Source organism: Python bivittatus, unplaced genomic scaffold (assembly GCF_059951505.1).
Source record: "Python bivittatus isolate LINGU-HERP-01145 unplaced genomic scaffold, Pbiv_v1 ctg000010_np1212, whole genome shotgun sequence".
NCBI classification, from domain to species: domain Eukaryota; kingdom Metazoa; phylum Chordata; class Lepidosauria; order Squamata; family Pythonidae; genus Python; species Python bivittatus.
The window spans coordinates 326,223-352,590 of record NW_028277029.1 but is presented as its reverse complement, the minus strand read 5'-3'; the positions used below and the strand labels follow the sequence as shown (position 1 = coordinate 352,590).

The window sequence follows — 26,368 nt, the reverse complement described above, 5'->3', positions numbered from 1 at the left end:
TTTTTTTTTCTGAAACAATTAAAAAATTAACCAGATGTATGTAATCCTTTTGTGATCCATGATGGAAAAAGGAAACATAACTGAAAAAAACATTTCTACTATGACCCACGGGATGCACTGAATGTTAGTCAACAGATCATGTTTTTGCTTATGCCCTCCCTGCCTCTCACCTACAGGGCATTCATGTTAACTACTATGAATGTCCAGACTATGGGGAGGTATAACATAATTTGTGCGGAGTGTCAGGATTTGGGTTAGCACATCTAGAGATGCCGAGAACCACCATAAAGTGCATAGAATAATGTGAGCATGCTTGGAGTAAAACCTCGGTGCATTGGTTGTGCTTGTGTCACACTGGCCAAAATGTGCCAATTTTGATTAGTATTGTGTCCTTATCAAAGCAAGGAATGCTGCATATGGAACAGGTATAACTAAGCATTGTAGCCCAGCATATCTTACTAAAGTGTATTATGTGAAGGCTTTGGTTGACCAAAGTCACGATGGACAGCAGAGGTCAATATCTATGGACCCATCCAGTGATGGCCAGGGCATATGGAAGATTGTGACTTGGAATGTAAGTGGAGTAATGAATTTATGAGAGAAATGAAATAAAAAAGGTATGTTGTGTGGGTATGACATTAAGAGAAGTACTATATAGATCTGAATGAAGGTGAACTGATACTACGAAATTGAGCTGATGAATCTATGAATGGAAGTCAAGGTTAGAATTAATTAGGAATGAAAGGACTACAATATATGTCAGAAAGTATTAATTGGTGTCATTTAGATTGTTTGGGGTGTGTATAAAAATGAGAATCCATAGGTTGCTGATAATTGCATGTTACACTCCAGCGAAGAGTGACGATAGAAGAACTGGGGATGAGAAAACTGTGCCATATTTTGAATAAAATGCAATCCACAGGAAAAAATATTTTCTGTAGACCAAGGGAAAAAGAAGGCAAAAAAGTCAGTGAGCCACGTGGAGACCCACAAACAAATGAGGGCGGTAACATCTTTTTCAAATACTGTACATTGTAAGGATAAGGAATCCGTATGTACACACAGAAAAGAAAAAAATAAAAAAGCATGCCTGATATGATTGTTTATGATGAAAAACTAAAAAAATTAGTGAAGGATAGAAGAGTAATCATAGGTTCTGAATGGGGGACAGACTCTCATGAGGTAATCCAAGAGCACCGTTGCTTCCTGGCTCAGAGTGGATGCTTGGACAAACTGGGGATGAAAGAAAAGTGAAGATGTTAAAGAAATGGAGTCAAAGTAGCACATTTGGAAGAAAATAAGGTATGACTCCTCTATAAAAATAATATTAGAAGATAGACAAATCTCCCAAGATAGAAAGTGGACATAGGAAAGAGGATGTTGAAGCTGTTACAGAGTGTCACCTGAGTGTATGGAGTTACACTAATGGAAGTATGAACAAACATGTTTAGTGGAATGATGAAGTGAAAGAAGCTGTGGATGAGAAAAACGTGTATAAAAGAAGGATCACCGCAAAACATGATGACAAGAAAAACAGTGAAAAACATGCAGAGACAGAAAAGGCTAGTTTCTAAAGAACGTAGTCAAAGAGAGCAAGGAACATTTATAATTTAAAGAGGCAGAGAAAATGCAGAGTGGTTTTAATGGAAAACTTAAAAAGGTTTTGAAGTGGGTGAAAGGACTAAAAAAGGAACCTCTAGTAGAGTGAATGGAATTAAAAATAAAGTGGTTTAGGATGAAACTGAAGTAAGCAATTGCTGAAATTATAGTGATATGTAGAAAAAAGGAAGAGAATGCTATAAATGTTAGTATTCATGAATGTGAAAAGGAAGTAATAAATACTGTTAGAATGTTGAAAATGGTTTTATTCTTTCCAAGTTGTTGGCACTCATTTTTGTACAGGCTAATGTTCAACTAGACATCAAGCCTAAGATAGTGTTTTTGAGAAAGATGTAAACAAGATGCCCAACTGTTACTCCTTTGCAGGTGCCAGAAATGGACGCAGGGTAGTAGATGGTTTAACTGCAGAAGTGTAAAAATATGGATGTGGTTTGTCTATGGAGTGCGACTCATTTGACGTGTGTGAAGACTGCTCCTGTGCTTGGCAACTGGAAGAAGACTGTTATTGTTCTCCTGTACAGGGAGCCGTAGCACGTCTATGTCACTTAAGAAATGTATGTGGTAGAACAAGAAGTGTTAGAATCAGGAATGAATAAGCACTGAATAAATGCAGACTGAATACAAAATTGAGTAATTGGTATGAAAGTACTACACTGAGGTGGTTTGATCACGTAGATGGGATGGATGAAAATCAGACTGCAAAGCAAATGTATGAAGGAAGTCTGACCAGCCTGAGGGGAGCGGAAAGACCGAGGAAGTCACAATCGGACGAAGTTGATGAATTTCTCAAAAATGAAAGAGATGAGGAGGTTAAAGGACAAAAGACAATTATGAGCTGGTATATGGATGAGAGGAAATAAAGGATGATTTGCAAGGGCGGAAGGGCATGAAGAGGTATAATAAATCCTTCTGGTGTAAATTAGATTCAGTTAGATTTCCTTTTCTCTTATCTCCTGCCTTTGTATAACGTTGCTTAGCCTGAAGGGTATATGTATATTTCAGCTACTGTTAACACAGTAAGTAGTAGGTGTGATGTACTGAGAACAAAATATCACAGTGAGAATTTTGTGATATTTCTATAATTATTGAACGCTAAGAAGGTCCTTCAGGACAAAGTAATGTCTTTAGAGTTTCAGTCTCTCTGATCCAATATGCCTGTAGTTAGAATTCCAGAAAAGCAGGTAAGAGGCGATCTGCTCCTTGCCAGAAGACTATCCGCTATCAATAGATATCGAGAGGGCCGATCAACTGCTGGCCTTTCCTTCTCACAGCTGAAAAGTGTGCCATGAAGTTCCTCAGCTCTGTCCTGGGGCATGATTTTTTAAAAGGTATGTTCTACTAGAGTAACTACATGGGGAAACGTAGCCATCCCCTTGATCATGCCAAAATCTTCTGAAATTGTCTCAGGGCTCTTATTGCCCCCTACACAGCTGAAAGGCTGACCATTAGCCACCAAAAGATGAAGGAAATGGGCTTTTCCAGGCGATCTAGATCCCACAGTTGGGAATTAGACAGGAACACCATAGAACAGGTTGAGTCTTTCAAATTTCTGAGGGTCCCCCCCACCCCCCGAGCATCTGGATGATGGTAAGCATATTCTGGACTTCTAATCTGAAAGTCTAGATTAGTTTTCTAAGAACTTTGTTGGAAGTCTGCAGTGCTACATGTGGAAGTGGGATGGGGACCAATCAAGGCATTAGCTTGGCAGTACATTTTAAAATTCTGGCTGTAATTTTTATTCCTTCCCATGTTGTTAGTGCTCATTTCTGTACAGGCTAATGTCCAACTAGACATCAAGCCTAAGACAGTATTTTTGAGAAAGATGTAAACAAGATGCCCAACATTTACCCCTTTGCAGGCACCAGAAATAGACACAGTGTAGTTGGTTAGATGACCTCTCTAAGCGCCGTGTCTCCAAACAGAGGCAGGCTCTTACTATAGCCTATTTTAAGTATGTTGTTGTTGGTGTGGCTTGAAGGCCGATTCCATCAAAGCTCCCTCTTGGAGAAGTTATGCCCATGTGGGGTGAGGGAGGCGGAGATGATGGGAAACAGGTTCTCTGAGGTAACACGTCTGGCAGGACTGAAGCATTTAGTAATTCAGTCTCTCTTTCCTTGCCCAGAAAGAGCACTGATTGCAGTCAGGGACTATGACAGAGCCTGCAGTATTTGTCAGCTATTGATCCTGTCAATCTAAATCAGACTATTTACTAATGTGGAAAAAAATGAATGTAGAAAAGGCATTTGGCACAGCAAGAAACATGGATTATGAAAGGAATTTTCAGTATTCAGCCGTCTTTGTTCTGAAATCATTAGACAAATTCTGGCGATACTTTTGTTGTCCTGGTAAGCGGAAAGTTTCTTATTAAGTTCCACTGAAATATCTTTAGGGGGCTGAAAAATGTTATTGTTTTGCTACCTTCTACTTCCAGGCTGACAAACCTTTTATCCCCAGCTTCTAATCAGGCTATCAAGAAAAGATGATAGTCTGTATGGCTGTTTGAACTTTGTGCGAGCTTTTCTTTCCTCTTCCGTGCCACGTCCCTTTTTCCCATGTCTGCCTTTGCTCAGGATCCATTGAATTCAATGGCTCCATTTGTGGATTTTCTGCTGGGGTTCTGGTAGAGGATCTTAGCATAATAGACCTCGGCTGGTTGAAGGCAAAGCTTCTGGTGATTGGGTTGAGAAGAGACTGATGGTGCTGGAGAAGGAGCTCCCAGATTTGAGTTCATCTAAAGGAGACAGAAGACATGGGTCTGGGAAGACAAGGATGTGGGGCAGGCAGGAAGAAAGCTGTATTGTTGTGGGACCAACAGGAAGAAGCTACATGTAGGCAAAGGAGAAAAAGTCTACTATTCAAAAGAAAGAGGAAGTTAACTTCCAAGTAATTCCCCCACCTGGAATCTTTGAGGGAGAAAGAGAGAAGCCAAACTCCTCAGACTGAGATGGCAGGCTGAGGAAAGGGTGTGCCAAGAGGCTGTGAAAGGAATCAGTTGAGAAAGGAGGAGACCCTCTACATCTCAGAAGGAACAGAAGTAGAAAGAAAAGCAAAGACTATGTGAGGTGAACTTGGCCCACCGAGCAAAGAGGAAACACCGAAAACGCTGTCAGTCAGTCAAGAGACTTACAGGAAACTATCTGGGAGCTGATTAGTTAGAGATTACAGAGAGATAAAGACTTGATCTTAGGCAAATGTAAATGCTACCTGTGTATTTGCAAAGCGATAGAGTCCTTTGGGAGGAACCCCGGATTTGCTCAGGAACCTCTCTGGGCCATCCAAAGCAAACCCCAGGCGTGATACGGGCACTAAACTATTCCACGCAGTGCTCAAGTCAAGTTTGTAGCTTCATTTGATGATAATAAACTACTCCATTTTCTACATATAATATAGACGGGAATGTACAGATCATTCCGTTTTTTTAAAGAAAAGAATTATCTCAAATTGTACAGTTGCTCATCAACAAATGCGGAGATAAAATGATTTTCTAAAGAATGTGAGATTACCACATTTTACTCCTTCTGTTTATTCAAGAGATTGTGACTACCATTACATTTATGAAACCATGGAAAGCTTCAGAACTGATGGTCTTCTCCTTGACTGGGACAAAAAATATATTGGGTTTGTATCTCCGTTTTTTATTAGAGATATATATTGAAAATTTGTCAAATAGATTCCTATTCTTAGTTTAAATGAGGCAAATACTATAGTTCTTTCCAAGCCAAGTTTGTTTGTTCCAATTATAAACCTAGTTTGAGTGGATTATGGATTACACCTTGTTTTTCTGCCTATGCTCACCAGTATTGCTGAGTATTATATTAATGCTTATCAGACTATTGTTCTGATAATTAGATGTTTAATTCATATAAATTGCCTTAGACAGAACCCAGAAGCCTTTGTTTCTTTAGACACGAGAAAACGTCTGATTTGGTTCTTGGAAGTTTCTAAAGCATGTTCTGGCTTATTTTGGATTTCCACAGAGTTTTATGCCCTGGATCAACGTATTTCATTTCACTGCCAGATCACCTGTAAATGATGTGCCTTGCGTCGTGGAACGAGTCAAGGATGTCCTCTTGTCAGCACTGTTAGAAACCTGAAAATATTAAGAGGATCACAGAAGACGAGGGAGAGTCCGAGGCTCTGTCACCTACAGATGGCATGTTTTATAGAGGTCAGGGACATTCCTCCTGTCCCCCTGCGCGGTCACTCTGTAACTCAGAGGAAGTCAGGCCTGAGGCCAGTGGACTGATTCCCACAAAGCTGGTGACTGAGGCTTGCAGCTGCTTCCTGATCCTTTTGTTGACCTGGGGATAAAGGCCCGTGGGAACCTTTCTTAAGCGCGAATTTGAAATCATCTCCAATTCTGGATCAAACTAAAGAAGAATTTAGAATTCCTTTCAGTTGCCGGGGCAATAAATATGCTTAAGGTAACTTTAACTCTACGTATATTTTAAAAGACCTTCTTGTGCCTTTATATTATTTCAAGCAAATGTATTAAATAATTTTCTCTGGAAGGGGTATATCTTAGGATTTTCATGGCGTGAGTTACAATGACCAGCTGGCAAATATGGATTTAACTGTCCACCCTTTCAGGCTTAGCATTTTGCATTTATTTTAGCTTCTGTCGCAGGCTGGAATTAGGAACCTCAGAATTCAGCTCCTGATTGCTTTCATCTTGAACCATTTCATTCGTCTGAAATCCTGGTTTGTTCAGGGATTAGTTTCAGTATTGGAAACTTAATGTCACAAGATAAATAGAGAAGAGATTTGGTTGCAGACAAAACTCTAACTCCCTTATGCATAAAAGTTTGCATTATGCTATTCCTCCCATTTAAAAATAGATAATTAATCCACTTTTTGTTTTAATTTTTTTTTAGTAAATTGAACCTTTCAGTTTGTCTTTACTTTTGAAAAACATAGTTCTGATGCAATTGTTTTTAAAAAGTCTATAAAAACTGAATTTGATTTACTTCAGATTGCTTCTTGGCAGTTTATTCTAGTTAAGTGTTTGTTACCTGGATGTTTGGTCCTGATGCTATTTCTCCCTCTGAACAGCCGCAGCTGTGAGGGGCTTTTGGGACTACCCATTTTCTTTTTGAATGAAGACTTTGAAGAAACTGATATTAACTACTTACAGTAACTTGGAATGACCTGCATTTTTAAAACCAATGGACAGTTGCCTTAAAGAATGTGAAACTATTTTTAATCTTAAAATGTGGTTAACACAGAAAAAATCCTATCTCATACGTATTAAGGGCCTCAGAGGTTGTTCGGTAAGGGTGGCTACTAGAGATATACTTCAAGAGATGGAGATTAATTCTAGGCTTGCCCCATTGTTACCATATTTTGGGTCCAAGTCTATAAGAGTGCAATAATGACTTGAAAATGAGCGTGGTGAGTCAAGGATGGGTGCGTTTGGCTCTATCACCAGAATCTGGAATCTGGGGCATCCAGAACTGTAGATTTCTTGTGCATGGAGATGGTAAAAATAATTATTTTGCAGCGTTAGAAGGATAAATCTACACCTGGTTTGCAGGGTATGCAATTTTTATTTCTGTTAATTAGTTTGATGTAATAAAGGTTAAAGGAAAAGGAAAGGGCCTTGGACCACATTATTTAACCCTCTCGTTTCATCTGAGGCTTCCCTGATGTTAATTCAGGTTCCTTTCCTTCTCTCTCAGATGCTCACTGGCGATTATTTCCAAACAGGAGCCTCGGTTGCACTCCACCCTTGTCTCTCGGCTCACCCGTGGTCTGCCATACACCACAGCAGTGTAGCTAAAGCTGAGCCCTCAAGCTTTAACTACACAAAAAAGGAGGAAATCCTCTCCCTTGACCTTATCTACTACTCTGACCCTGGAAGTAAAAGAGGAGGAGGAGGAGGAGGAGAATCCACTGGTTTAATCATTCATGATTTCCTACTTTTCCTGAAAAAGTTTCATTCTTACACTACACACTTATTTTTAGAGGATGCAAAAGTGGGAATAACTCACGTTTTGCATGAGCACCAATCTCAGCATATTTTCTCCTGGGAAGGAGGCAACTTCCAGGCAATTACCCACGCAAAGCCGCCAAGCAACCAACCTGCTCCCAGGGACAAGTAACGGTGTTTCTGCCTCCAGAAAGCAACAACTGGTGCACCCCCAGCGGGGCAGCATTACCTGCCACAACTAGAGCAAGGAGCCATGCAGAGAAAGGGAGGCAGCTTCCAGGTACGCGGAAAACCTGACTTTTAAGACCCATCCATTATTTATTTTTTGCTCACTAGCTTGATACGACGTTTGGAAATTGCTGTTTTATTCTGTGAAATACAAAAGTGATTGCTGGTTCTTGTTATGGAGGGTATCCCTCCTTTGACCGAAGTCGCAGATTTTCTAAAGATCAGAGGGAAGCCTTAGTAAGGGCATCATAGCCTAGTTATCAAAAGTCTGTCACTCCCATCCTATTTTAAGACTACCAGAAGTGAGAGCCAAGGCAGGGTCATCGGCCGGGTCTCCCGACATGTACCAGCTCGCCCTCGAGCAGCCGCCGCCGCCGCCAACGCTAACTTTTTCAGAGCGAGATGCTCCCGGGGAGACGTTTGCTTCGCTAATGCCTTATGTGGAAGATCCCCGCCTGAAAAGCCCGGGGTGTGTGTTGGGGGGTGTGCTCTGGTCTCCGGATTCTCACGGCCTGACTCCAGCTTAGCAGAGACTAATCAACAGAAACAGCTGCATTGTTCCTCCCGGTTTTAAATTTAAAACTGTTTTAAATTTAAAACTGTAAAAATGGCATTTTTCAAAGACTGCACAATAGAATTCTGGGGGAAAACATGAGAAAAGAAGAAAAGAAAATACTTAATATTCTGTAAGATACAGTAAGGTACCCCTGACCCCCCCCCAAACCCCTCTGTCCAAGCAGGTCCAATTGATAGGGGTGTCATCTGAATGGCTTCATTCAAGTCCCAGTACCCAGTTGGGTACAAGTCATTTAAAAAAGATTATTTTAAAAAGTTAACAGACGCGTCCTTCGGCTACCCTCAGAGGTCTAATACTGATCAGTACTAGGATATTATTCCGCCTTAAAGGTCAGAAACAGGACCTTTGAGTAGGAGTCGAAAACTGACTTGCGTTCAGGAGGGTTCCCCTCTTCTTTGGCAAAACGATGAACGAGAAGATACAAAAAGGTCCTGTAATACTCGTGTTCGGTTTAATCCGTCTTGGGAAAGAGGCCGCCAGTGAACTAAAGGGGCAGGCAGCCCCAAGGTCAGACAAACTTTGATTTGCATTTTTGCGGTTGTTGTTCTGTCCTAATGGCAACAGAGAAGGGCTGATGAGGTTACAAAACAGTGTTTTAGGCATCATATTTTTTACCGGTCCTGTGAATCTGCTGGAAGAGAGTCATGGAAAAGGCCATTCCAAGAATCTGGAAGACGAGCAAGAAAAGGACGTCAGATTTAATAGTGGAAGACAAACGGCACTTTTACTGAGTTCACACCCATGCAATCTGCACAAGAGTCATCTAAGGCAGGACCCGCTACAAGGAGATCTGGATCACCGCTTGCCCTCCGTGTCTTTTAGCATCTGCAAGAAACTCTTACAGCTCACACCATACAGGTAGATGTGATCTTTGATCTGACAGGGACTTCAGGGGGATCCCTTGCAAGAAAGTCATGAGCATCCATGAGAACCCATGCCTCTGATCCAATGCCACCAAAAACACCAGCTCTGTGATTCTCACAGGTCATCTGATTGTAACTTGAGAGAATCCCAAGTGAACATCGTAGGCATCCAAGAGACTCTGCAGGGAGCTGGACTTTCCAGAAAACTTGAGGATGAGAAAGGCTATTTCCCAACTAGGTATTAGAGCATCTTCCAGGGTTGCCCAGCCATCGCTGAGCTGATGCAAAGCTGGTCTCGTTACCGCTGTATTGGCACAGGGATAGCTGGGAGATGTTAGAAGATGCTCCAATCCCCAGTGGGGGTCCTGCTAAAAGAAATCAGGAGTCATCCTCTCTCTTCCTTGAATGTGTTTTGGACAGTGATGTGGCTGTCTCTGGCTCTCTCAAAGTCTCTGGGGCAGAAGAGGAGACACAAGAAGAAGCTGTGATTCACTGTTCACATCTGGTTCCTAATCTTCACCAGTGAGCCGCTCCCCATCCCAAGTAAGTGACAAAGCTAAATAACCCTTTCCAGAGATAGGTTTAATATTGCAGATACTCATGTCCAAAGGGAAAAGGAGCAGAAATTGGCAGCACTTTTGAACTGAGAACAAACCAGCTAACGCAACCAGATTTGCAAAGAAAAAATAGTTTTTTGCACAAGAAAAGAAGTATATGTCATCACCATTAGCATACTTTTGCAAGGAAAAGAATGGAATGGTTGGCAACTTTCACCAGAAGTACTTATCATTGACCCCAGGGGCGCAGCCCCCGAAGAGCCCCATTCAAAGCATGTGCCAATCTCTTGCGTGCCTAGTCAGGAGCCATCATGAGCCCTACCTCCCGGATTCCCAGCTTGCATTTTGCAAAAAGGCCCAGCCTGGTCCTCCCATGCCTAGACAAGGAACCCAAGTTAACCCATACCTGTATTATGAGGAGGCACATCCCAACTGCCCCGGGGATATGCTTGTTATCTTCAAACCACGTCATGACCTTCTCGTAGCACCCCTGGAAAAGAACAGCCTTTTGAAACACTGTTTGGTAGCAAGAGCATTCTGAGCTGAAGAGAGCAGCAGTGAAAAAAGAAAGGTTTGACTTCTGCACATGTTCTCCCCTCTTTGGATCCTCATTGCAAGCAAGGGCCTTCGGCGGCTGGAATTAGAAACTTCAAATGAAATTTGATGAGGACTCATCAAGGAGGTGGATCTTTGCTCTTTTGCTCATGCACAGATTGTTCACCCCTCTAGTTAAGCAGATTTTTACAGATTACATGATTCTGCATGCTTGGCAACTGACTGCAAAATACGCATAATGGCAAGGTTATTTTCATGCAGAACATGTATCTAAGCATGCACAATAAGAATCTATCTAAATTTATTTTGCCTGAATTTATAACTGTGTATTTATTCCCTGCATGGAAGATTTCCGGAGAATACCACGGTCATAGCTTGGACCGGGAAGCTGAAATCCCATCCCAGAAGCCAGAAGGCGGCCTCACTGGCGTCGCTGCTGAAGGAACCTGCTTGGGCAAGTCCGCAAAGACACCGGGTTGACTTGAAGGTGACTTTGCTTTTTATGCACAATGCTTAAACCCTCTCTGATGGAACGTAAGAGAGCTGCACAAGTTCCCTGTGTGATCTGTAATCTAAACATCAACCGGACACGAGTATTTTTAGCACCAGATCAATTCTTGGACAAACGGATGAGCGAACAACAGTTATTATCTGTTAGCAGATTTATGCCCCAATCTTGTCCTTACTCAGCTAGAAGTAAGTCCCTCTGAATTCTACAGGGCTTAAGGAATCATGCCAGACACTATTATTCCCAGTAAATGAAGGAAGCACGTTAGGAGGAATTCATGGGTGAGTAAGGATAAAGGCAAAACTCGGATGACGGGTAAGGCTGGGTTACCGTTTTCCACACCAAGCTTGTGTTGTTGGAATTCCGACCACAATCCTGGGAATTTTCCATGCAGCATCTGTCAGGGACAACGTTATCACCCAATACGGAGTACCAATCTCTATAATCAGTTACTCCACAGCAGTGCATCTACAGGGCGAAAGGGGAGGAGGGGGGGTCAGAAATTTAAAAAAAAAAGTATTTCTGTTCCTAAGAAAGCTGCTTGAAGATCACATTATTAGAGGAATGAGTATATATTTCAGAAATAGATGTGTTATACATGTACAATAAAGGCAAGAGATCAAGCACCTTACTACAGGTAGTCAGTTAATGAATGCCTTGTTCAGCGACCGTTCAAACTTATGACAGCTTTGAAAAAGGAGACTTATGACCAGTTCTCAAACTTACAGCTGTCACAGCGCCCCCGCAGTCATGCAATCACGATTCAGGCGCTTGGTAGCTGGTGAGCATTTACAATAGTTGCAACATCCCACAATCATGTGATCACCATTTGTGACCTTCACAGCTGGCTTCCAACAAGCAAAGTCAATGGGGAAGCCAACAGGAAGTCACAAGTCACGGTCACTTGACATTGCACTTAATGACCGCAGGTGATTCGCTTAATGCCTGCAGCCGGAACCGACCTCGTAAGTCGGGCGTGGTCATGTGATGTTTCACTTTATGACCATGTTGCTTAGCAGGGGAGTTGCTGGTCCCGATTGCAGTTGGTAAGTGAGGACTACCTGTATATCCTTTAAACTCAAAATTTTGCTCACTATCGTTTCTTTCCAGCTCTTTATTATCCTTTATTCTTGTTCCTATTCAGGTATGTGGATATCAAAGTGTGACAAAATAATGGCATGAGGTCACAATGCAAACTATGTGACCTGCATCTTTAGGTCTGATGCCTTGGTGAAAGTGCAAAAGATTGCAACGTGCTGTTGTGAGTCACTTTTTGTCACTTCTCTTTGTCAGAGCAGTTTGTAGCAGTGCCTGTGTGAGGATGGCACATATCACATCTCCCTTTATTAGAAAGTGTAGAGCTTTAGCGAAGAGACACGAAAGAGCCCTCTGAGGTCCCATAAACATCCCCAAGGACCGTTTCCAGAATCCTGGGGAACGTGGGAATAGTGTCATTATAACTGAAAGACAGAAAACTATGGAGCAGGACTTCAGCTTCTTGATGCAAAGCCCGGTTCCAGGTTCCCTCGAGCTCTCAGCATCTTCCCTGCGAAACGAAAGGCCCCGCGGTGGCGTCCCTGGGCCCGGGACACCGGCGGCCTTCCTCACCAGCCCCAGCTAAGCCCACAGGGAGCTGCCATGGCAGCCTCTTCGGCCCCTCCTGCGCTCCTGGAGAGGCTGCTGCGGAGAGCAAGCGCCGGCTTTCGTTGCCTCCGCCGGGCCAGAACAAAGGGGAGCAAAATCCAAGGATGGGGGAAGGAATTCTGCACCCAGCAGGGCCCGAGGAGCAGAGCGTCCTTCGCCATTTCCGTTTTTTCAATCCGAGGAAGCCACTTCGCTGAATAAGCCAAATTAAGGGCCGTGCACTGGCTTTGGCCAGACGGTTTGTGTCTGGGTTAGAAAAACCGTCACGGGGAAGCCCGATGGCCCAGTAAGGCAAGCTGGAAGGAGCGGTAGGAGCCTCCTGCCATCCTCGGTTCCAAACACCCTGCTGGGCCTCACCTTGTTGAAGGAGCTGGGTGGCTTCTGAAAAACCCACCTCCGCAGGGCTGGAAGTGAGCGCCTGCTGTCTGCTCCTCCCAAGGCTGGCTCCTCAGGAGTCCCAGCTTAAGGTCTGCAAGTTTTTTGTCTTTAGCCTCCAGTCACAATCTTCAGCCGTGATGGCCAGAGAGGGAGGCCGCCAGATCAACCTCTTCCACCTCTGAGCACCAAGCCGGGAACCCACCGAAGCTGCAACAGGTCTCCGGGTCATGTTTTTATCAGGTGGGGGAGAGCTCCCCCTTCCAAGGGTTGGGCTCCTCTGAGCTTCCGAAGTGCTTTTCAAAACTTGTCTTGGGAGACCTTAGCAACACCTCTGCTTTAGAGGAAATCCTCGGCCTCAGGAAGTGGCGCTGGAGGAATTAGGTATGCGGGATTCGCCTTACTGCAATTCTAGTGCAAACCTAAGGCCACGGTGGCTACCGGGAGTCGTGAAAAAATGGGCATTAGGATGCTAAGCCTGCCCCTTGGGCTCTTGGGAATGACATCACGATGCAAACACAGAAGGACGGAGCCTGTGTTGTGACGTCACGATGCACTTTTTTTCAGGATAGCTACCTGTGGGTGCCTCTGCCCCCCGCCCCTGATCTTCCCAGCGCTTCCGTATCGGTTTCATATAGCCTAAGCCTTATTCATTTATCTCTTAACGTCGCTTGACGTTGGCTTGGTTTACATATCATTTGCAATGAGATTTGTATGGCTTATGGTTTAATATGGTGGCTGAACCCAGCCAATTATGGTTTCAATAGAGGCGAATATGTGTCGCTCAGGGTTGAACTGTGGGGTCCTCGGGGTTCTCTGAGCTTGGTTCTTTTCTCGCAAACGTTTCATTACCCGGCCAGGTAACATCCTCAGTGCTAAAATGGGATGGGGTTTGCTCCCTATTTACATGCTGTGGCCTGCCTTGCCAGTGCTGGTGGGGGTGCGGGTTCTGTTTTGCTCCTCTGGTAGTTCTTTGATTGGCATGTGTTTGCTGCTTGATTGTATGCCTGGTGGTAACCTTGGCTTATCTGGGTGATGACTGCTGGTGATTGATTTTATTTTAGCACTGAAGATGTTACCTGGCCGAGTAATGAAACGTTTGCAAGAAAAGAACCAAGCTCAGAGAACCCCAAGGACTCCACAATTATGGTTTACCAATAAACAATGGTTATGAAAATAATGGTTTAGTGCAATAGATGAGCCCAGTCACTGAAAGAATACTTTTCCACAGTGAGGATGTTGCAAAAGGTTACAAGCAATGCAGACCATAAGTTCAGAAGGAGAGAAGGTGCGTGTTGCTAGAGCTACCAAATGCGGCTGCAAACCTTTGGACGGCCACTAGATGGCAGCTGCAGAACAGCAAAGACCTTTGCTGTCCTGCAGCGGCCGTCCGGTGTCCGGGCTCAGATCTGGCCGCCTGTGGTTTGCAAAGACGTGGGTGGGCGCTTATCTTTTACCTCTGCTTGAATGATATTCCACGCGTTCTTCAGCCCAACGTTATTGTCTGTGTTATACAGCTTGAGGCCCTCCTTCAGGTCCTTCTTTGCGCTTTCACTCACCTATTTCATATAAAGAATTACAGTATTAAAAAGATCTAATTCTTACTTTCTGTACGTACAATTCTTCTTCGCATGATCTGGTTGGACGTTGTGTAAGGGTACAAAACACATGGAACAGAATCTCTTTTACAGAATAATCATTAATGGGCTGAGAACTCTGGATGAAAATTGGCTTTAAAGATGGTGGCTGCATCAGTGTGACTGAAGTCGCACCTTTTTTAAATGTGCATTGCAGTCCCATGTAGAGTGCGCTGCGGTAGTCTGCACGCAAAGAAGCAGGCATGAATGACCAGGAGACCAGGAACGAGTGCATTTCGGCCCAAGATGGATCTGTGCAAAAGGCCTTCCCGGCTACATGTCTTTGAGCAGGAGCCGAAGACCCCCAAATGGTGCACCAGTTCTGTCTGGGCAAGTGCAACCCATTCAGAACTCGGACAGGAAGTCCCCGAATCCCGTGGCCCGTGCGTGCACCCACAACCCTAACCCTAACCCACAGCCACTCAGCCTTGTGGGGCTGATCTTAGTCTGCTACCCACTGCTGAGACCCCCACAGCGCTCCTCCAAGTGCTGGGAGAAGTCCTCGACGGCATTGCGCCACCAGCCAGAGTTTGATACATGTGTCTGAGTACCATCAGCATCCTGACGGTTCCTGATCCCACGCTGATGGATGACCTCCGCAGGGGCCTCGTGTGGATGTGAAACAGGAGCGGAGAGCGCTGAGCCCTCAGGGACCCGCAAATCAGGGGCTTCCGCCTCAACCTCCCCCTCCTGTCAGCCCGACTGGAACCAGGCATGGGTAAAGAGGAGAACCGCTGCGAGGCTGCACCCACTCCCAATCCCCGTAGTTGGTCCAGAAAGGTGCCGGGATCGAGGGAGTCAGAAGCCGCCGAGAGGTCAAGGACAACTAGGATGGTCCTGGCTCCCTCAGAGGCCGTCGATAAACGCAATCAGTGTCAACTCAGCGCTACGTCCCAACCTCAGACCCGACCAAAAAGGGCTCAGGTAACACTAACATTAACAATATTAATGCTAACGTTAATAATACTGACATTAATATTTACTAATACTAATATTAAGAATACTAATATTAATGTTTTAAGACTGATGGCATAAAAGTATAATCCCATACAAAGGTATATTTTCAAGCTATTTTTTTTTCTCCACCTTTTAATGCCATAAACAGATTTTCTTTCGGGAGCGAGTTGATCAACAGCCTAAATACTCCTAGCAGGTTCTCCGTTAGGAACTGGTGTGCAAATTAATGTTTCTTCAGACCTTTCCTTCTGTAGTTACATAATTTTATCTGAAGAATTTATGGTTTGGCGATGACCAACAGCTGTTCTCCGACAGGTCACGCACAGCACCATAAATAAACCGTTAATTTCTTTCTCCGTTGACCTAGTTCTTGTGTCTTTCTTTATTCAACTGGATCTACCCTTTCTGTAGAACCTGCTTCAATAACACCCTTGCCTTGGTGTGCATCATCCTCTGAGGGAAGATGTACGCGTGCATGTATGTGTGCATGTGTTTCTCCAAGGAATTACACTACAGTAAGGGAGCGCTGGGTCTGCGGATGAGCTAAACAGCCTAGTGGTGTGCGTGTGGCTACATAAACACTTACCTTGTCCATATAAACAAAGAACAAAATCAGTAATATCAGTTCAGCCAGGAGAATGATCAGCAAGACGACAAAAAACTGAAAGAGTAAAAGGAACAGGGTGGAGTGTCAGAGTCAGAGAATGAAAAGTGTTCGGAAAATCTCACATAAATGACACTGCTGAATAGGAAAACATGAGTTGCAGTTACATTAGCCTACTTAAGGATAATTAAAGCCACGAGGAAATAAGCTCAGATTAAACCCCTCCAAGACAGCTGTGCACATCATCACACGTCCTGGAAGATGGGTCCAGCAGTCCCTGAATGGGGTCACAATCCCCCATTGAAGCCGGGCTGTGATCTGGGTGTCTTCTTGGACTAATGGCTCCTGCTGAAACAGCAGCTGAAGGCCATGACTTTGCCGGGGCGGGGGGGGCGGGCTTTGCCCAGCTCCAGCTGATGTGCCAGTTCTGACTCCACCTGGAACCAAAGGCCTTGGTGATGGCAGCTTGATCCGTTGGATTATTGTAAAGGGCTCAGCAGGGGCAACCTCTGAAGACAATGTGGAAGCCACAGATGGTCCAGAAGGTGGCAGTGAGATTATTGGTTGGTCAACCTCTTTTGCAATTGTTGCCCTGGCTACCAGTTTGTATCAGGCACCCCCTTGCCAGAACTGAATCTGCCTGGAACACTTTGGGGAGCCAGTTAAGAGTGCCCCCTCAGTGTGAAACTAGGGGCACACGGGCCTTCTCCATGGCGGCCCACACTGGGATCCTTTCTCCTGGAACTTAATAAAGTCCCCTCCCTTGTTTCATTTTAAACGGAACTGAAGATGGATTTGTTCCACTCCGCGTCTTTGAATTTGGGCAGGTTGTAAAACCAATAAACCTATTATGATAAAGTTATCTTAGCAAAGCTGGTTTTCAGTGACAACTTATTTTTCTCTTCAAAGGCTCAGAGAGCTTTGGACTATCCAGTTTACAAAAAGGAAACCTAGGCTCACTTTTACTGATTATTTGGCTTGGGTGTCAAGCTGGATGCTCCTAAGATGGCGGAGGCTTTGGGGGAAAAGGCAATTTCTCAGGTCAACCACGAGGAAAGAGAAGACCCGCACACCAACCACTCTGGCAGGGCCAACTTACGCTTAGGAGGAGGCACTTGTTCTCCTTGATAGCACCCAAGCAGCCCAGGAAGGCCGTCACCATGACAATGGTACCGATGGCAATGACCAGGTTGGCAGCCGACAGTGATGGGAAAGTGGGAGAGAACGTGGCAAAGTTTCCTTGGGATACCGAGAGCCATATTCCCACGCCCAAGAGCCCACAGCCGCACAACTGAACACAAAGACAAGCAGAGAGAGAGAAGGGATTAGGAAAGGCAAAACCCCCCCTCCCCTCAACCATGTGCCATCTGCCCCACAGACTTCTCTTAGCTATAGGAGACTGGCCTTTGAGCTGGGAGAGGAACGGGATGCCTCCTTGCCCGCTCTCCACCGTGGTGGGCCTGCTAGAAACCTAGGGCGACCAGATCTGGGTGCCAAGATCCAGCTGATCACTAGATGACACTGGAGGCACAGAGAACACCAACCCTCTGTTACTTTTTGGGATTTTGGCAGCCAGATCTGGTTGCCCTAAGCAACCGTGCCTCCCCTTCAACACATCCAGGCCTTAAAGGAACCTCAATTGATGTTGGGGGCTGGGAAAAAGCCAAAATGCTGTGCCTGGGGGGCTTTGGAGGTGGGATGGGATTACTGACTTCCACAGGCAAGAATTTCCCCAAATTCCTCCTTCTTTAAATAGACTCTCATGTGCTTCTTCATTAATTCACTTTTATTCTAATGCATGGTCCTAAACAGATGGCTGATTATCTAAAAATATGATGTTCCTCATCGTATATTTAAAACATTGTCATGCGAAAACCCTGCTGTTGGCCATTTATAATTCTGCAATAGTCCCCTCTACTAACTTCTCATAGTCCATTTACATCTCCCCTGTTGGGTGAGTTGGCGAACAACGGACTGGAAGAAGTGTGGTGATCATTAGGCAGGTTAACGAAAGCAAAAAATTCAGAGACTTCAGGCATTTTCTCCTGCAACTTAGGAAAGATTCTAGGAAGTACAAGATCGTTTTTCTTAACTTCTCTTTTTTGTCCATTTTCAAACTTTAAAATAGACTCTTCTACCTGGTGGCTCCCAGTCCATATATAACGGGTTGGCAATGCCCAGAATGTTCAGCCAGGATGTTTAGCCAGGCATCTGGAAGTTGCCAACTTGTAGAAAGTTGCATTTAAGAGATATATTAATATGATAATTGCCTCCCCCAAATCATGATGCCAAAATGGGAAGCATTAAGAGAACTGTAGCGAACACGAGGAAGCGTCATTTTCCTCTCAGTCCTGGATAAGCGCCTTCAGCCAATGTCGCTGGATTGTGCTATTCTGTGCTGAAAGCCTTCTTAGTGTTTTCGCATGCATAGAAAATGAGGGAGCATTTTCCTGTTACAGCGTTTAAAATTAGAAACTTGCCAAGTTGATCTGAAACTCTTGGCAGATGAGCAAAATATTTTTGGACCAGCATTGTAGCCAGAGACAGCTGACTTTTATTGCTATGACATTATGAGTTCTAACCCTGTGCTAAATAAACTCAGAGCAAAGATAAGCGGGATCCTATGGCAAGGGAAGATAACGAGAAAAGGGGCTGAAGGTGGGTCGGAAAAGAGCCGTTTCCTTTTGCCAGGCCTGGGGAAGCGGGCAGGGCCCTCGCGGCTGACGGTTCAGCCACCTCTCTTTCGGACCCATGTCCTCCGGGCTGGCCAAGGCCTCCCGAGAGGGGACGTGTGGCTGGGTCTCGGCAGTGATGGACTCCTCTTGCGGGGTGATCAAGAGGCCGCTGCGAGACTGTTTAGCCCAGTTTCCAACCTTCACTTTCTGGGGAAGGCCGTGGAGAAGGTGGTTGCGCAGCGGCTTCAAACAGAGGCTGAAGGAGCCGGGCACGTTCAGCCTTGAGGGAAGGCGACGGAGGGGACTGTGACGGCACCCTTTCATGAAGTCTCGCAGAAGGAGGTCAAGACCTGTTCCTGTTGTTCCACGCTGGAGGACACCGGATTATGGGCTACATTTACCAAAGGGCAGCTTCCCAGTGAATGCTGAAGCCAAATCAAACCTCCTCCTGGCGGCCTGAGCCGCCTGGCTGTGGACCGGAGACCCAGCAGGCATCTGGCTGAGATTTCTGCCCGGAGGAGAGGGTCAGGTCCGCTGGCCCGCTTGGCCGCTCCAGCTCCACGATTTCATAGTTCTGTAACCGCTGCCGAGCTGAGTCCTTGGAATATCCCCTCCTTAAGCGTTCCTCCAGGCCTTTCCAAGGTCAGTGCTTTTTGCTGACCCACCAAGCCCTCGTCGCTTGGGAGGTGGCGGGCAGTCCATTCTCTCTGCTCCACCACACACACGTTTGGCCCCGTCGTTGTCATTCTTCTCTCTTCAGAGGGTCTGTGTTCTTCTGCAATAAGCAGGCAACCCTGAATCTGCCTGGAGAGCCATTTTTCTTTGTTATCAATTGCTAAATAAAATTTTGTTTGAGAGAGAGAGAGAGAGGAAAGCCAAGAAAAATCAATCCAATTTGCTGGCATAATATTAGGGTTTGTTAACAGATTAGAACTTACTTCCCTGCCTTATTTATTTGGGAAGGGAATACTGGAATTGGCGAACGCCAAGAAGGAACCCCAGAGGATTTCCATTTAGAACTTGCGCCCTACTTCATCAGGCAGGCAGGCCGACACGCCCTGCCATCCCCAGCCCTCTAAGAGGAAAACATGATCTGCATGCTCAATCCGCAGTGAACGGCCGCCGGGCCATACGCTAGCAAGGACACCCTTTCTGGATTCAGTGCAGTTCCTCCACGAACTCATTCGGCACCTCCTTATTCCCTCAGCCTTTCCTCGCTAGACAGAATCTCTGCTAAGTATCTGTACTAGTATCTAACCAGTATCTAAGGCATGCTAGTTCACTTATAAAGGCTTGCAAGAAATGCAAAATAAGGTAGGTGTGCTACAAATAATTTATAAAGTTATAAATCTTCTACTGAGACCACAGAAGCAATCATTCAGCGTTGTCATTCAGGCAGCAAGAGTTTCGCCAGGCTAGGGCGTAGGGCAAAATGGCTGTTCAAAGCTACCTGAGGGATTCCGCACAGTAGTAGCAACTCCACCGCCTTTTCCACCTGGCCCTAGGCGCTCTCTGCAACATTTGCTAACGCGGGTCCAGCAGACCACACGATTACAGAACACATTAGCAAGGCCGGATGCACCAAACACACTGAACCGCAGGAACAAATGCTTAACACCTGACAACTAGCATTGTAGGAATGGTCAAATAACTGGAAATGGAGCTTTCCTTGAGATGCAAGTGTCTGGATCTTCTACTGGCTCCTTTTTCAAGTTTTGAATCCAGCCAGCTGTGATCCACACAATGTGTTTCTTTGTACAACCTGCCCTAACCAAAAAGGCAACCTTTTAAATGGACCTAGGTGCTCCCGGATAAGGTGCTCGCCTTGCCCCTCTCCTGAGGTCGGTGTAGGACCTGTCTGCTGATACTTCGAGCCTAATTCTTTCCTGAGATTCACCGGTAGAGAAAAATAAAAAACGCACACCTGTGCTCTGCTCATTAAGTTACAAAAGGTCTTTAAGCTCAGATCGCCACATAAATGCCAAGCTTTCTAGGAGGAGGGCCACGTTAGTCTGTGGTGGCAGAGGATGAGGAGGCACCTGAGAAGGATAGCCCCTTTTCCAACTATCCAATTTTAATGAAACTGGCAGAATGCAGAAGCTTTCAGGAGCAGCATCTCCCTTCATCAGATGCACAGAGGGGCTGGCCTGATGCAGGATTTGAACTGGGAGCAGGGGTGAATGGGAATGGAGGGGAAGTCAGGCTGTGGAGGCAAGATGCAGGTTACGTGTGAGACAGATTGCAAGTACCGGGTCAGTTAACGATTGTAACATGTTAAAACCCCAATTCCGGGATTGCCTGAAACCTTCTGATGTATCTGAGTTCAGCAATCTCTTGCCCAAAGGTGCTGTTAAAGTCTCATTTTTCCGAAATGACCACTTTGGGGTCTGCAACAGAGTGCCTGGGAAGGTTAAAATGCTCTGATGTGACTTTGTCCTTCTTCTGATGTCAGACATGTGGCTGTTGGTTCTCTTGTGCAAAGTGTGGCCTGTTTGCCCTGCACAGGCCCCAGAGGGGCCTTGCTGGAAGAGGGTGGCATAGATCACACTGGAGGAAAAACACGCGACAGCACCTCTGATCACGTGCGTATCCAATTGTTGGGGCCCGTGACAGCAACACTGGGGCCCAAACGTTTGGACCCGCAGCTCTCAGACAGGGCAAGAGATCAGGGGGAGGGACTTGAGCCTTCAAGCCAAGGGAGATGCTTGATCTGTTCTCCATCTGAGATGCTCCTGAACTGAAGCAGGAGAGTCTTATAACGCAAGTTAGGAAAGCTGCCGCTTCAGCAACCCAGCGGTGATGGCAAAGCCCCAGAGAAGAACGGGCTGTGGCCCTGGGCATCCGCGCCAGAGCAACTGAGGAGACCTTTCCCGTTCTGAAATGGGGATGGCGAAGGAACCAGCAGGCCGGTGCTCCAGGGCACCATAATTCTGTCTTAGCCAAACGACAGGCTATGGGTATGTCCAAGTGAAAGCAACCTGTTCTTCAGTAAAGGCTGCCTTAAACAATGCAAAAACAGCTCCTTTGATGTTAATGTATGATTAGCCCAACAGAACGCTTACTAATTGGTTGCAATTGCTTTGCTCTTAGGGACCAAATAAAGAGATGGCACGTGGCCCGGGAAGCTTCTCTCGGGCCTTCTGTCAAAAGCCTGCGGTTCCTCCTTCCGGCTGGGTTTTATGCCACTACGAGCGCCGCTGCAACCGCTGGCTGACCGTCTACAAGGGACCAAGGCCAGGCAGTCGTGTCATCCTGCAGAATGGTGCAATCTGGCACCACTTTTTCTTTCCTTATTCTGACCATTACCATTACCTGAAAAAAACAGGTAACAGGGTTGACCCTATTAGAGGCGGAACAAGATGAGTTTAGGTTTAAGTGGGTCTGCTTGGACTATTATTACAGCTAAAGGTGAAGAAACAGTCCAAGCAGCTCAAAACTCCGTTCTGCGTTGCCTTTGTTGACATTAAGGGCCACATTCATTTGACTGCAAGGGGAAAAAGTGATGCCAACCAAATCTGAGCGTCAGGCACTCGCGCTCTTAAATTGGCCAGGAAAAGCATGCAAATCTGCTGAGGCACGGGCCCACTGTAGTTTCTGTGGAAACCCTTCAGAGGTCTTAATCAAGACCGGGCTGCGGTTCACCTTTTCCTTCAGCTGTCTGAAGGTAAACCTCACATTCCTTGGGTTCTAGCAAACCAGGGACATCTAGATGGAGTATTTATGGTAACAGAACTGATCAGCAAAGACATTCTAAACACCCACCTATGGTATTTCATGCTCATGCTGCAGCCGTAAAAGAGCCTCAGGTCAATCTGTGACCCCGCAGCAGCTGCTTTGCATTTTCCACGTGCAACAAAGAATTTTGTACCAGCAGCTCTGAAGTTCGGGTGGCAAGCTATCTGGCCTGACTGCCCTCTGTGGGGCTCAAGGTGGTACAGTCTAAAAGCAGCGCGTGCTTGGAAACTGGATCGCCCGGGTCAGCCGGGGGCTGCGTGGCTGTTCGTGCTTGGCTCCCGGCTAAAGCGAAAACCCCTCCCAAGCACGCAGCTCCTCCAGTGCTCCCAGCCGGGGGGAGGCTGGTGCAGGGACACGGATCTCACGTGGCTTCCCAGAGATCTTCTCAGTCATTCCCTGTGGTAGGGCTGGAGAGACTCTCAGCCAGGGCGCTGCTGATTTAGGTAGGGTACTTCAAAATTTCAAATCCTGCAGGCTGAAGCTTCTAACTGTGCTCCAGATCCTGGAAAGCATTTCCCAGGCTGCCTTTTAAGTCCTGCCACCTGCTTTGTTAGATGATGACTTTTCAAGGATGCACTTGCCCTTCTGGGTCTAGATGTGCTGAAACGGTGGCCATCTTCTCCTCCGTCGAGCGTGTTAGAGAGGCATTCCTTCCCTCTTCTGCTGACTCTTCCTGGGTGCTTTCATTTCCTGAAGACCACGTGGACACTCCACAGGTTGAAGCCCTGCCCTTTTTCACACGTGCTGCATGGTTATGGGCACCATTTTGAATTTCTTTACCCCTCTCCCTGGAACATTTGCAGCGTTATCGATGGATTCACTGGCCAAGCCTGCCAGAAGGTTTCCGCACATTCCCCTTTTGTCTGCAAAGAGGTTCTGGGCTGCCCACCTGAACTTCATGTATTTTATGTAGCAGCACTTTTGCGGCTGGTCAAGGTCAGTGAGAGTCACTCGGGCCCGGCGGCTGAGGCCACCCCCTCAGGACAGCAGGTGGGGCCAAAGCCCACAGGATCGTGAACACGGTTGCAGACTGGCAGTCACATGTCGAAGGTGCCAAAGTGCTTCTTGGTTACAAGAGAGATTTGTGGAATCTCTCGGGACATCAAGAAATACAGATTTTTCCTCCCTGGGGACTGACCAAGAGAATTATTCTAGGACAGCAACGGGCAGCCATGGAGTGTATTGTTCATTAACATTCGGCTGTGGGTTAATGGCTCCTCTGTATCCGGAACTGTCTGTCTGTCTTGACAATATAGTCCAATTTCTTAGTTATTTTGCCCACAATCTAAATTCCCAGGCCCTTCCCCTCATTTTCTATTCAATTTTAATATATATGAAATCATTAGCAGCTAAATGTTCTCATATTCTGATACAAAACTCTGTTTTTAAAGGATATATTCTAACCTAGACAGAGAAATAGCAAAAAAACCCAAAACAAAACCCTGGGGAGTAATAACCTAATGGGAGAAAAAAGGCGAAGAGAAAATTCGCATGTCCAGGACAGCTGCTGCCAAATTGCTATGCTACCATCTCCTCCGTCCAGTAAGGGCAGAAGAAAAAGAAAGAAAGAAAGAAAGAAAGAAAGAAAGAAAGAGAGAGAGAGAGAGAGAGAGAGAGAGAAAAGAAAAGAAAAGAAAAGAAAAGAAAAGAAAAGAAAAGAAAAGAAAAGAAAAGAAAAGAAAAGAAAAGAAAAGAAAAGAAAAGATCATATGCTTCATCTTCAGTGCATGTTAAAGGAGTAAAGGTGATGGGGGGCGAGAGGTCCCATCCTCGGCCCCTCCTCTGTGGGGTGCCGCAGAGTTCGGTTCTCTCTCCGCTCCTTTTCAACATCTACATGAAACCGCTGGGTGAGATCATCCGTCACCATGGGGTGAGGTAGCATCAGTACGCTGATGATACGCAGCTATACATCTCCATCCCTGGTGAGGGAAGTGATGCCGTGGCCGCCCTCTCGCGGTGCCTGGAGGCTGTGGGGGTCTGGATGGGGAGCAACAGGCTCCAGCTGAACCCTGGTAAGACGGGGCGGCTGTGGGTTATGGCTCCCCTGTATCCGGGACTTTGTCATCCTTGGTGCTGGATGGGGTGGCACTGCCCCAGACAGACCCAGCGCGTAATCTGGGGGTCCTCCTAGACTCACGGCTCCTGCTCGAAGAGCAGGAGGCAGCCGTGGCTGGGAGGGCTTTTGCACAGCTTCGGGTTGTGCACCAGTTACGCCCTTTCCTGGATCGGGATGCCCTGCGAATAGTCACTCATGCCCTTGTTATCTCCCAGATAGACTACTGCAATGCGGTCTACATGGGGCTGCCCTTGAAGAGTATCCGGAAGCTTCAGCTGGTCCAGAGTGCAGCCGTGCGAGCAATTTTTGGGGCCCGAAGGACCCATATAACACCTCTGCTCCGTGAGCTGCATTGGGTACCGGTTTGCTTCCAGGTCCAATTCAAGGTGTTGGTTATCACCTTGAAAGCCCTACATGGCATGGGGCCAGGTTACCTGAAGGACCGCCTCGCCCCCACGATTTCAACCCATCCCACCTGATCTCGCAGAGAGGGCATGCTTCGGATCCCCGCGGTAAAAGAATTCCGATTAGCGGGGTCCAGAAGGCGGGCCTTCTCTGCTGTAGCCCCTGCCCTTTGGAACATCTTGCCCCCGGAGGTGAGACAGGCCCCCTCATTCCAGGCCTTTCGGAGGGATTTGAAGACTTGGCTCTGCCATCTGGCCTGGGGCGGGGAGGGAGGTTGTCAGAAGTGGGGTTGGCTGGCCCCCTAGAGGCCTGGGGTGGCTTCCATCAGCCTCTTGGATTTTTTTCTCTTCTTTCCATCTGTGTAGAAGTGTTTGTCTTTTTATAAATTTAAATCATATATTTATTGTTTTAACCTGATGTAAACCGCCCAGAGTCCCCCATTGCCGGGAGATGGGTGGGGATAAGTCTATGTATGTATGTATGTATGTATGTATGTATGTATGTATAAATGAATGAATGAATGAATGAATGAATGAATGAATGAATGAATGAATGAATGAAACAAACTTGCGTGAACTGTAAGTGCCGAGTTACAGAAAAAGGCCAAGAGGAAATAAAATGTGTTGCTCAGACTGACTGTCCTGTGAAGCAGAGGAGGAGGGCCCAGGTGAAGAGCTCTCGGGACGATGGCCACCTGCTCGCCGCCCTCCCTCTCCCTTCCGGAATCCGTCCCAAATGGCAGGACGAAAGTCCCGGAGCCGATGAGGCGGAAGGAACCGTTGGGGCACCTAATCCAACCTCCTGCTCAGTGCAGGAATCCACAAAGTCATCCCGACAGGTGGCCATCCAGTCCCTGCCCGAACGTCTCCACGGCGAGGGGGAGGCTGCGCGGTCCTAGGCGGGGGCCGCGCTGCTTCACACCTCCTCGTATTCAGCCCGAACCTTCTTCCTTCGCACATTACTCAAAGACTAATCCAGAGGGGACAGCTGAACAGTTCAGGGCAGCAACTCAGCCACTCGACTTTCCGGAAGGCCACGGGGAGCCGCCGGGGGATACTGTGGCAGCACCCAAAAGAGCTGAAATTACACTGGCCGTTTTTGTTTCTGCTTGTGCTCCCATCAAAACTACCCTCACGACGACACCCCGATAAGCCTAATTCGCATTCCTGAAATTTTGTCATTTTGCCCCCAAATCGTGGTAGAGCGATCCCAGGTGCTCAGGATGGACAGCTGAAGAACACCCGTGCGCCATCGTTCGTCCCCCTGGTCCAGTTCCAGAGCAGTTCCCCATTGCCAGAGAAACGCGCAAAGGAGCTGTCAGGAATTCAGCTGAAAAGCCAAAGCTAGACCAGCTGAAGTCCCAGTCAAGGTTCGGAGACAGGAGTCAGGAAGCAGAGGTGGGTCCAGGCAGCAAAGGATGGAGACCAGGGAGGTCCACCAGGC

General features: G+C 46.4%; 1 protein-coding gene across 4 annotated transcripts in view; it reads right to left on the bottom strand.

The window, feature by feature from the left end:
• Positions 1 to 1,454: 1,454 nt before the first annotated feature.
• Positions 1,455 to 26,368, bottom strand: part of TSPAN9 (tetraspanin 9) — a 63,574-nt gene continuing 38,660 nt past the window's right edge. For all 4 annotated transcript variants that reach the window (XM_088144699.1, XM_088144613.1, XM_088144737.1 and 1 more), the window contains 6 exons: positions 17,154 to 17,345; positions 16,037 to 16,111; positions 14,314 to 14,415; positions 11,168 to 11,305; positions 10,181 to 10,264; positions 1,455 to 9,021 (listed from right to left, as the gene is read on the bottom strand). In XM_088144699.1, the coding sequence (XP_088000825.1) occupies positions 8,950 to 9,021; positions 10,181 to 10,264; positions 11,168 to 11,305; positions 14,314 to 14,415; positions 16,037 to 16,111; positions 17,154 to 17,345 (663 nt within the window). In that variant the 3' untranslated portion in view covers positions 1,455 to 8,949. The remainder of the gene's footprint in view (positions 9,022 to 10,180; positions 10,265 to 11,167; positions 11,306 to 14,313; positions 14,416 to 16,036; positions 16,112 to 17,153; positions 17,346 to 26,368) is intronic.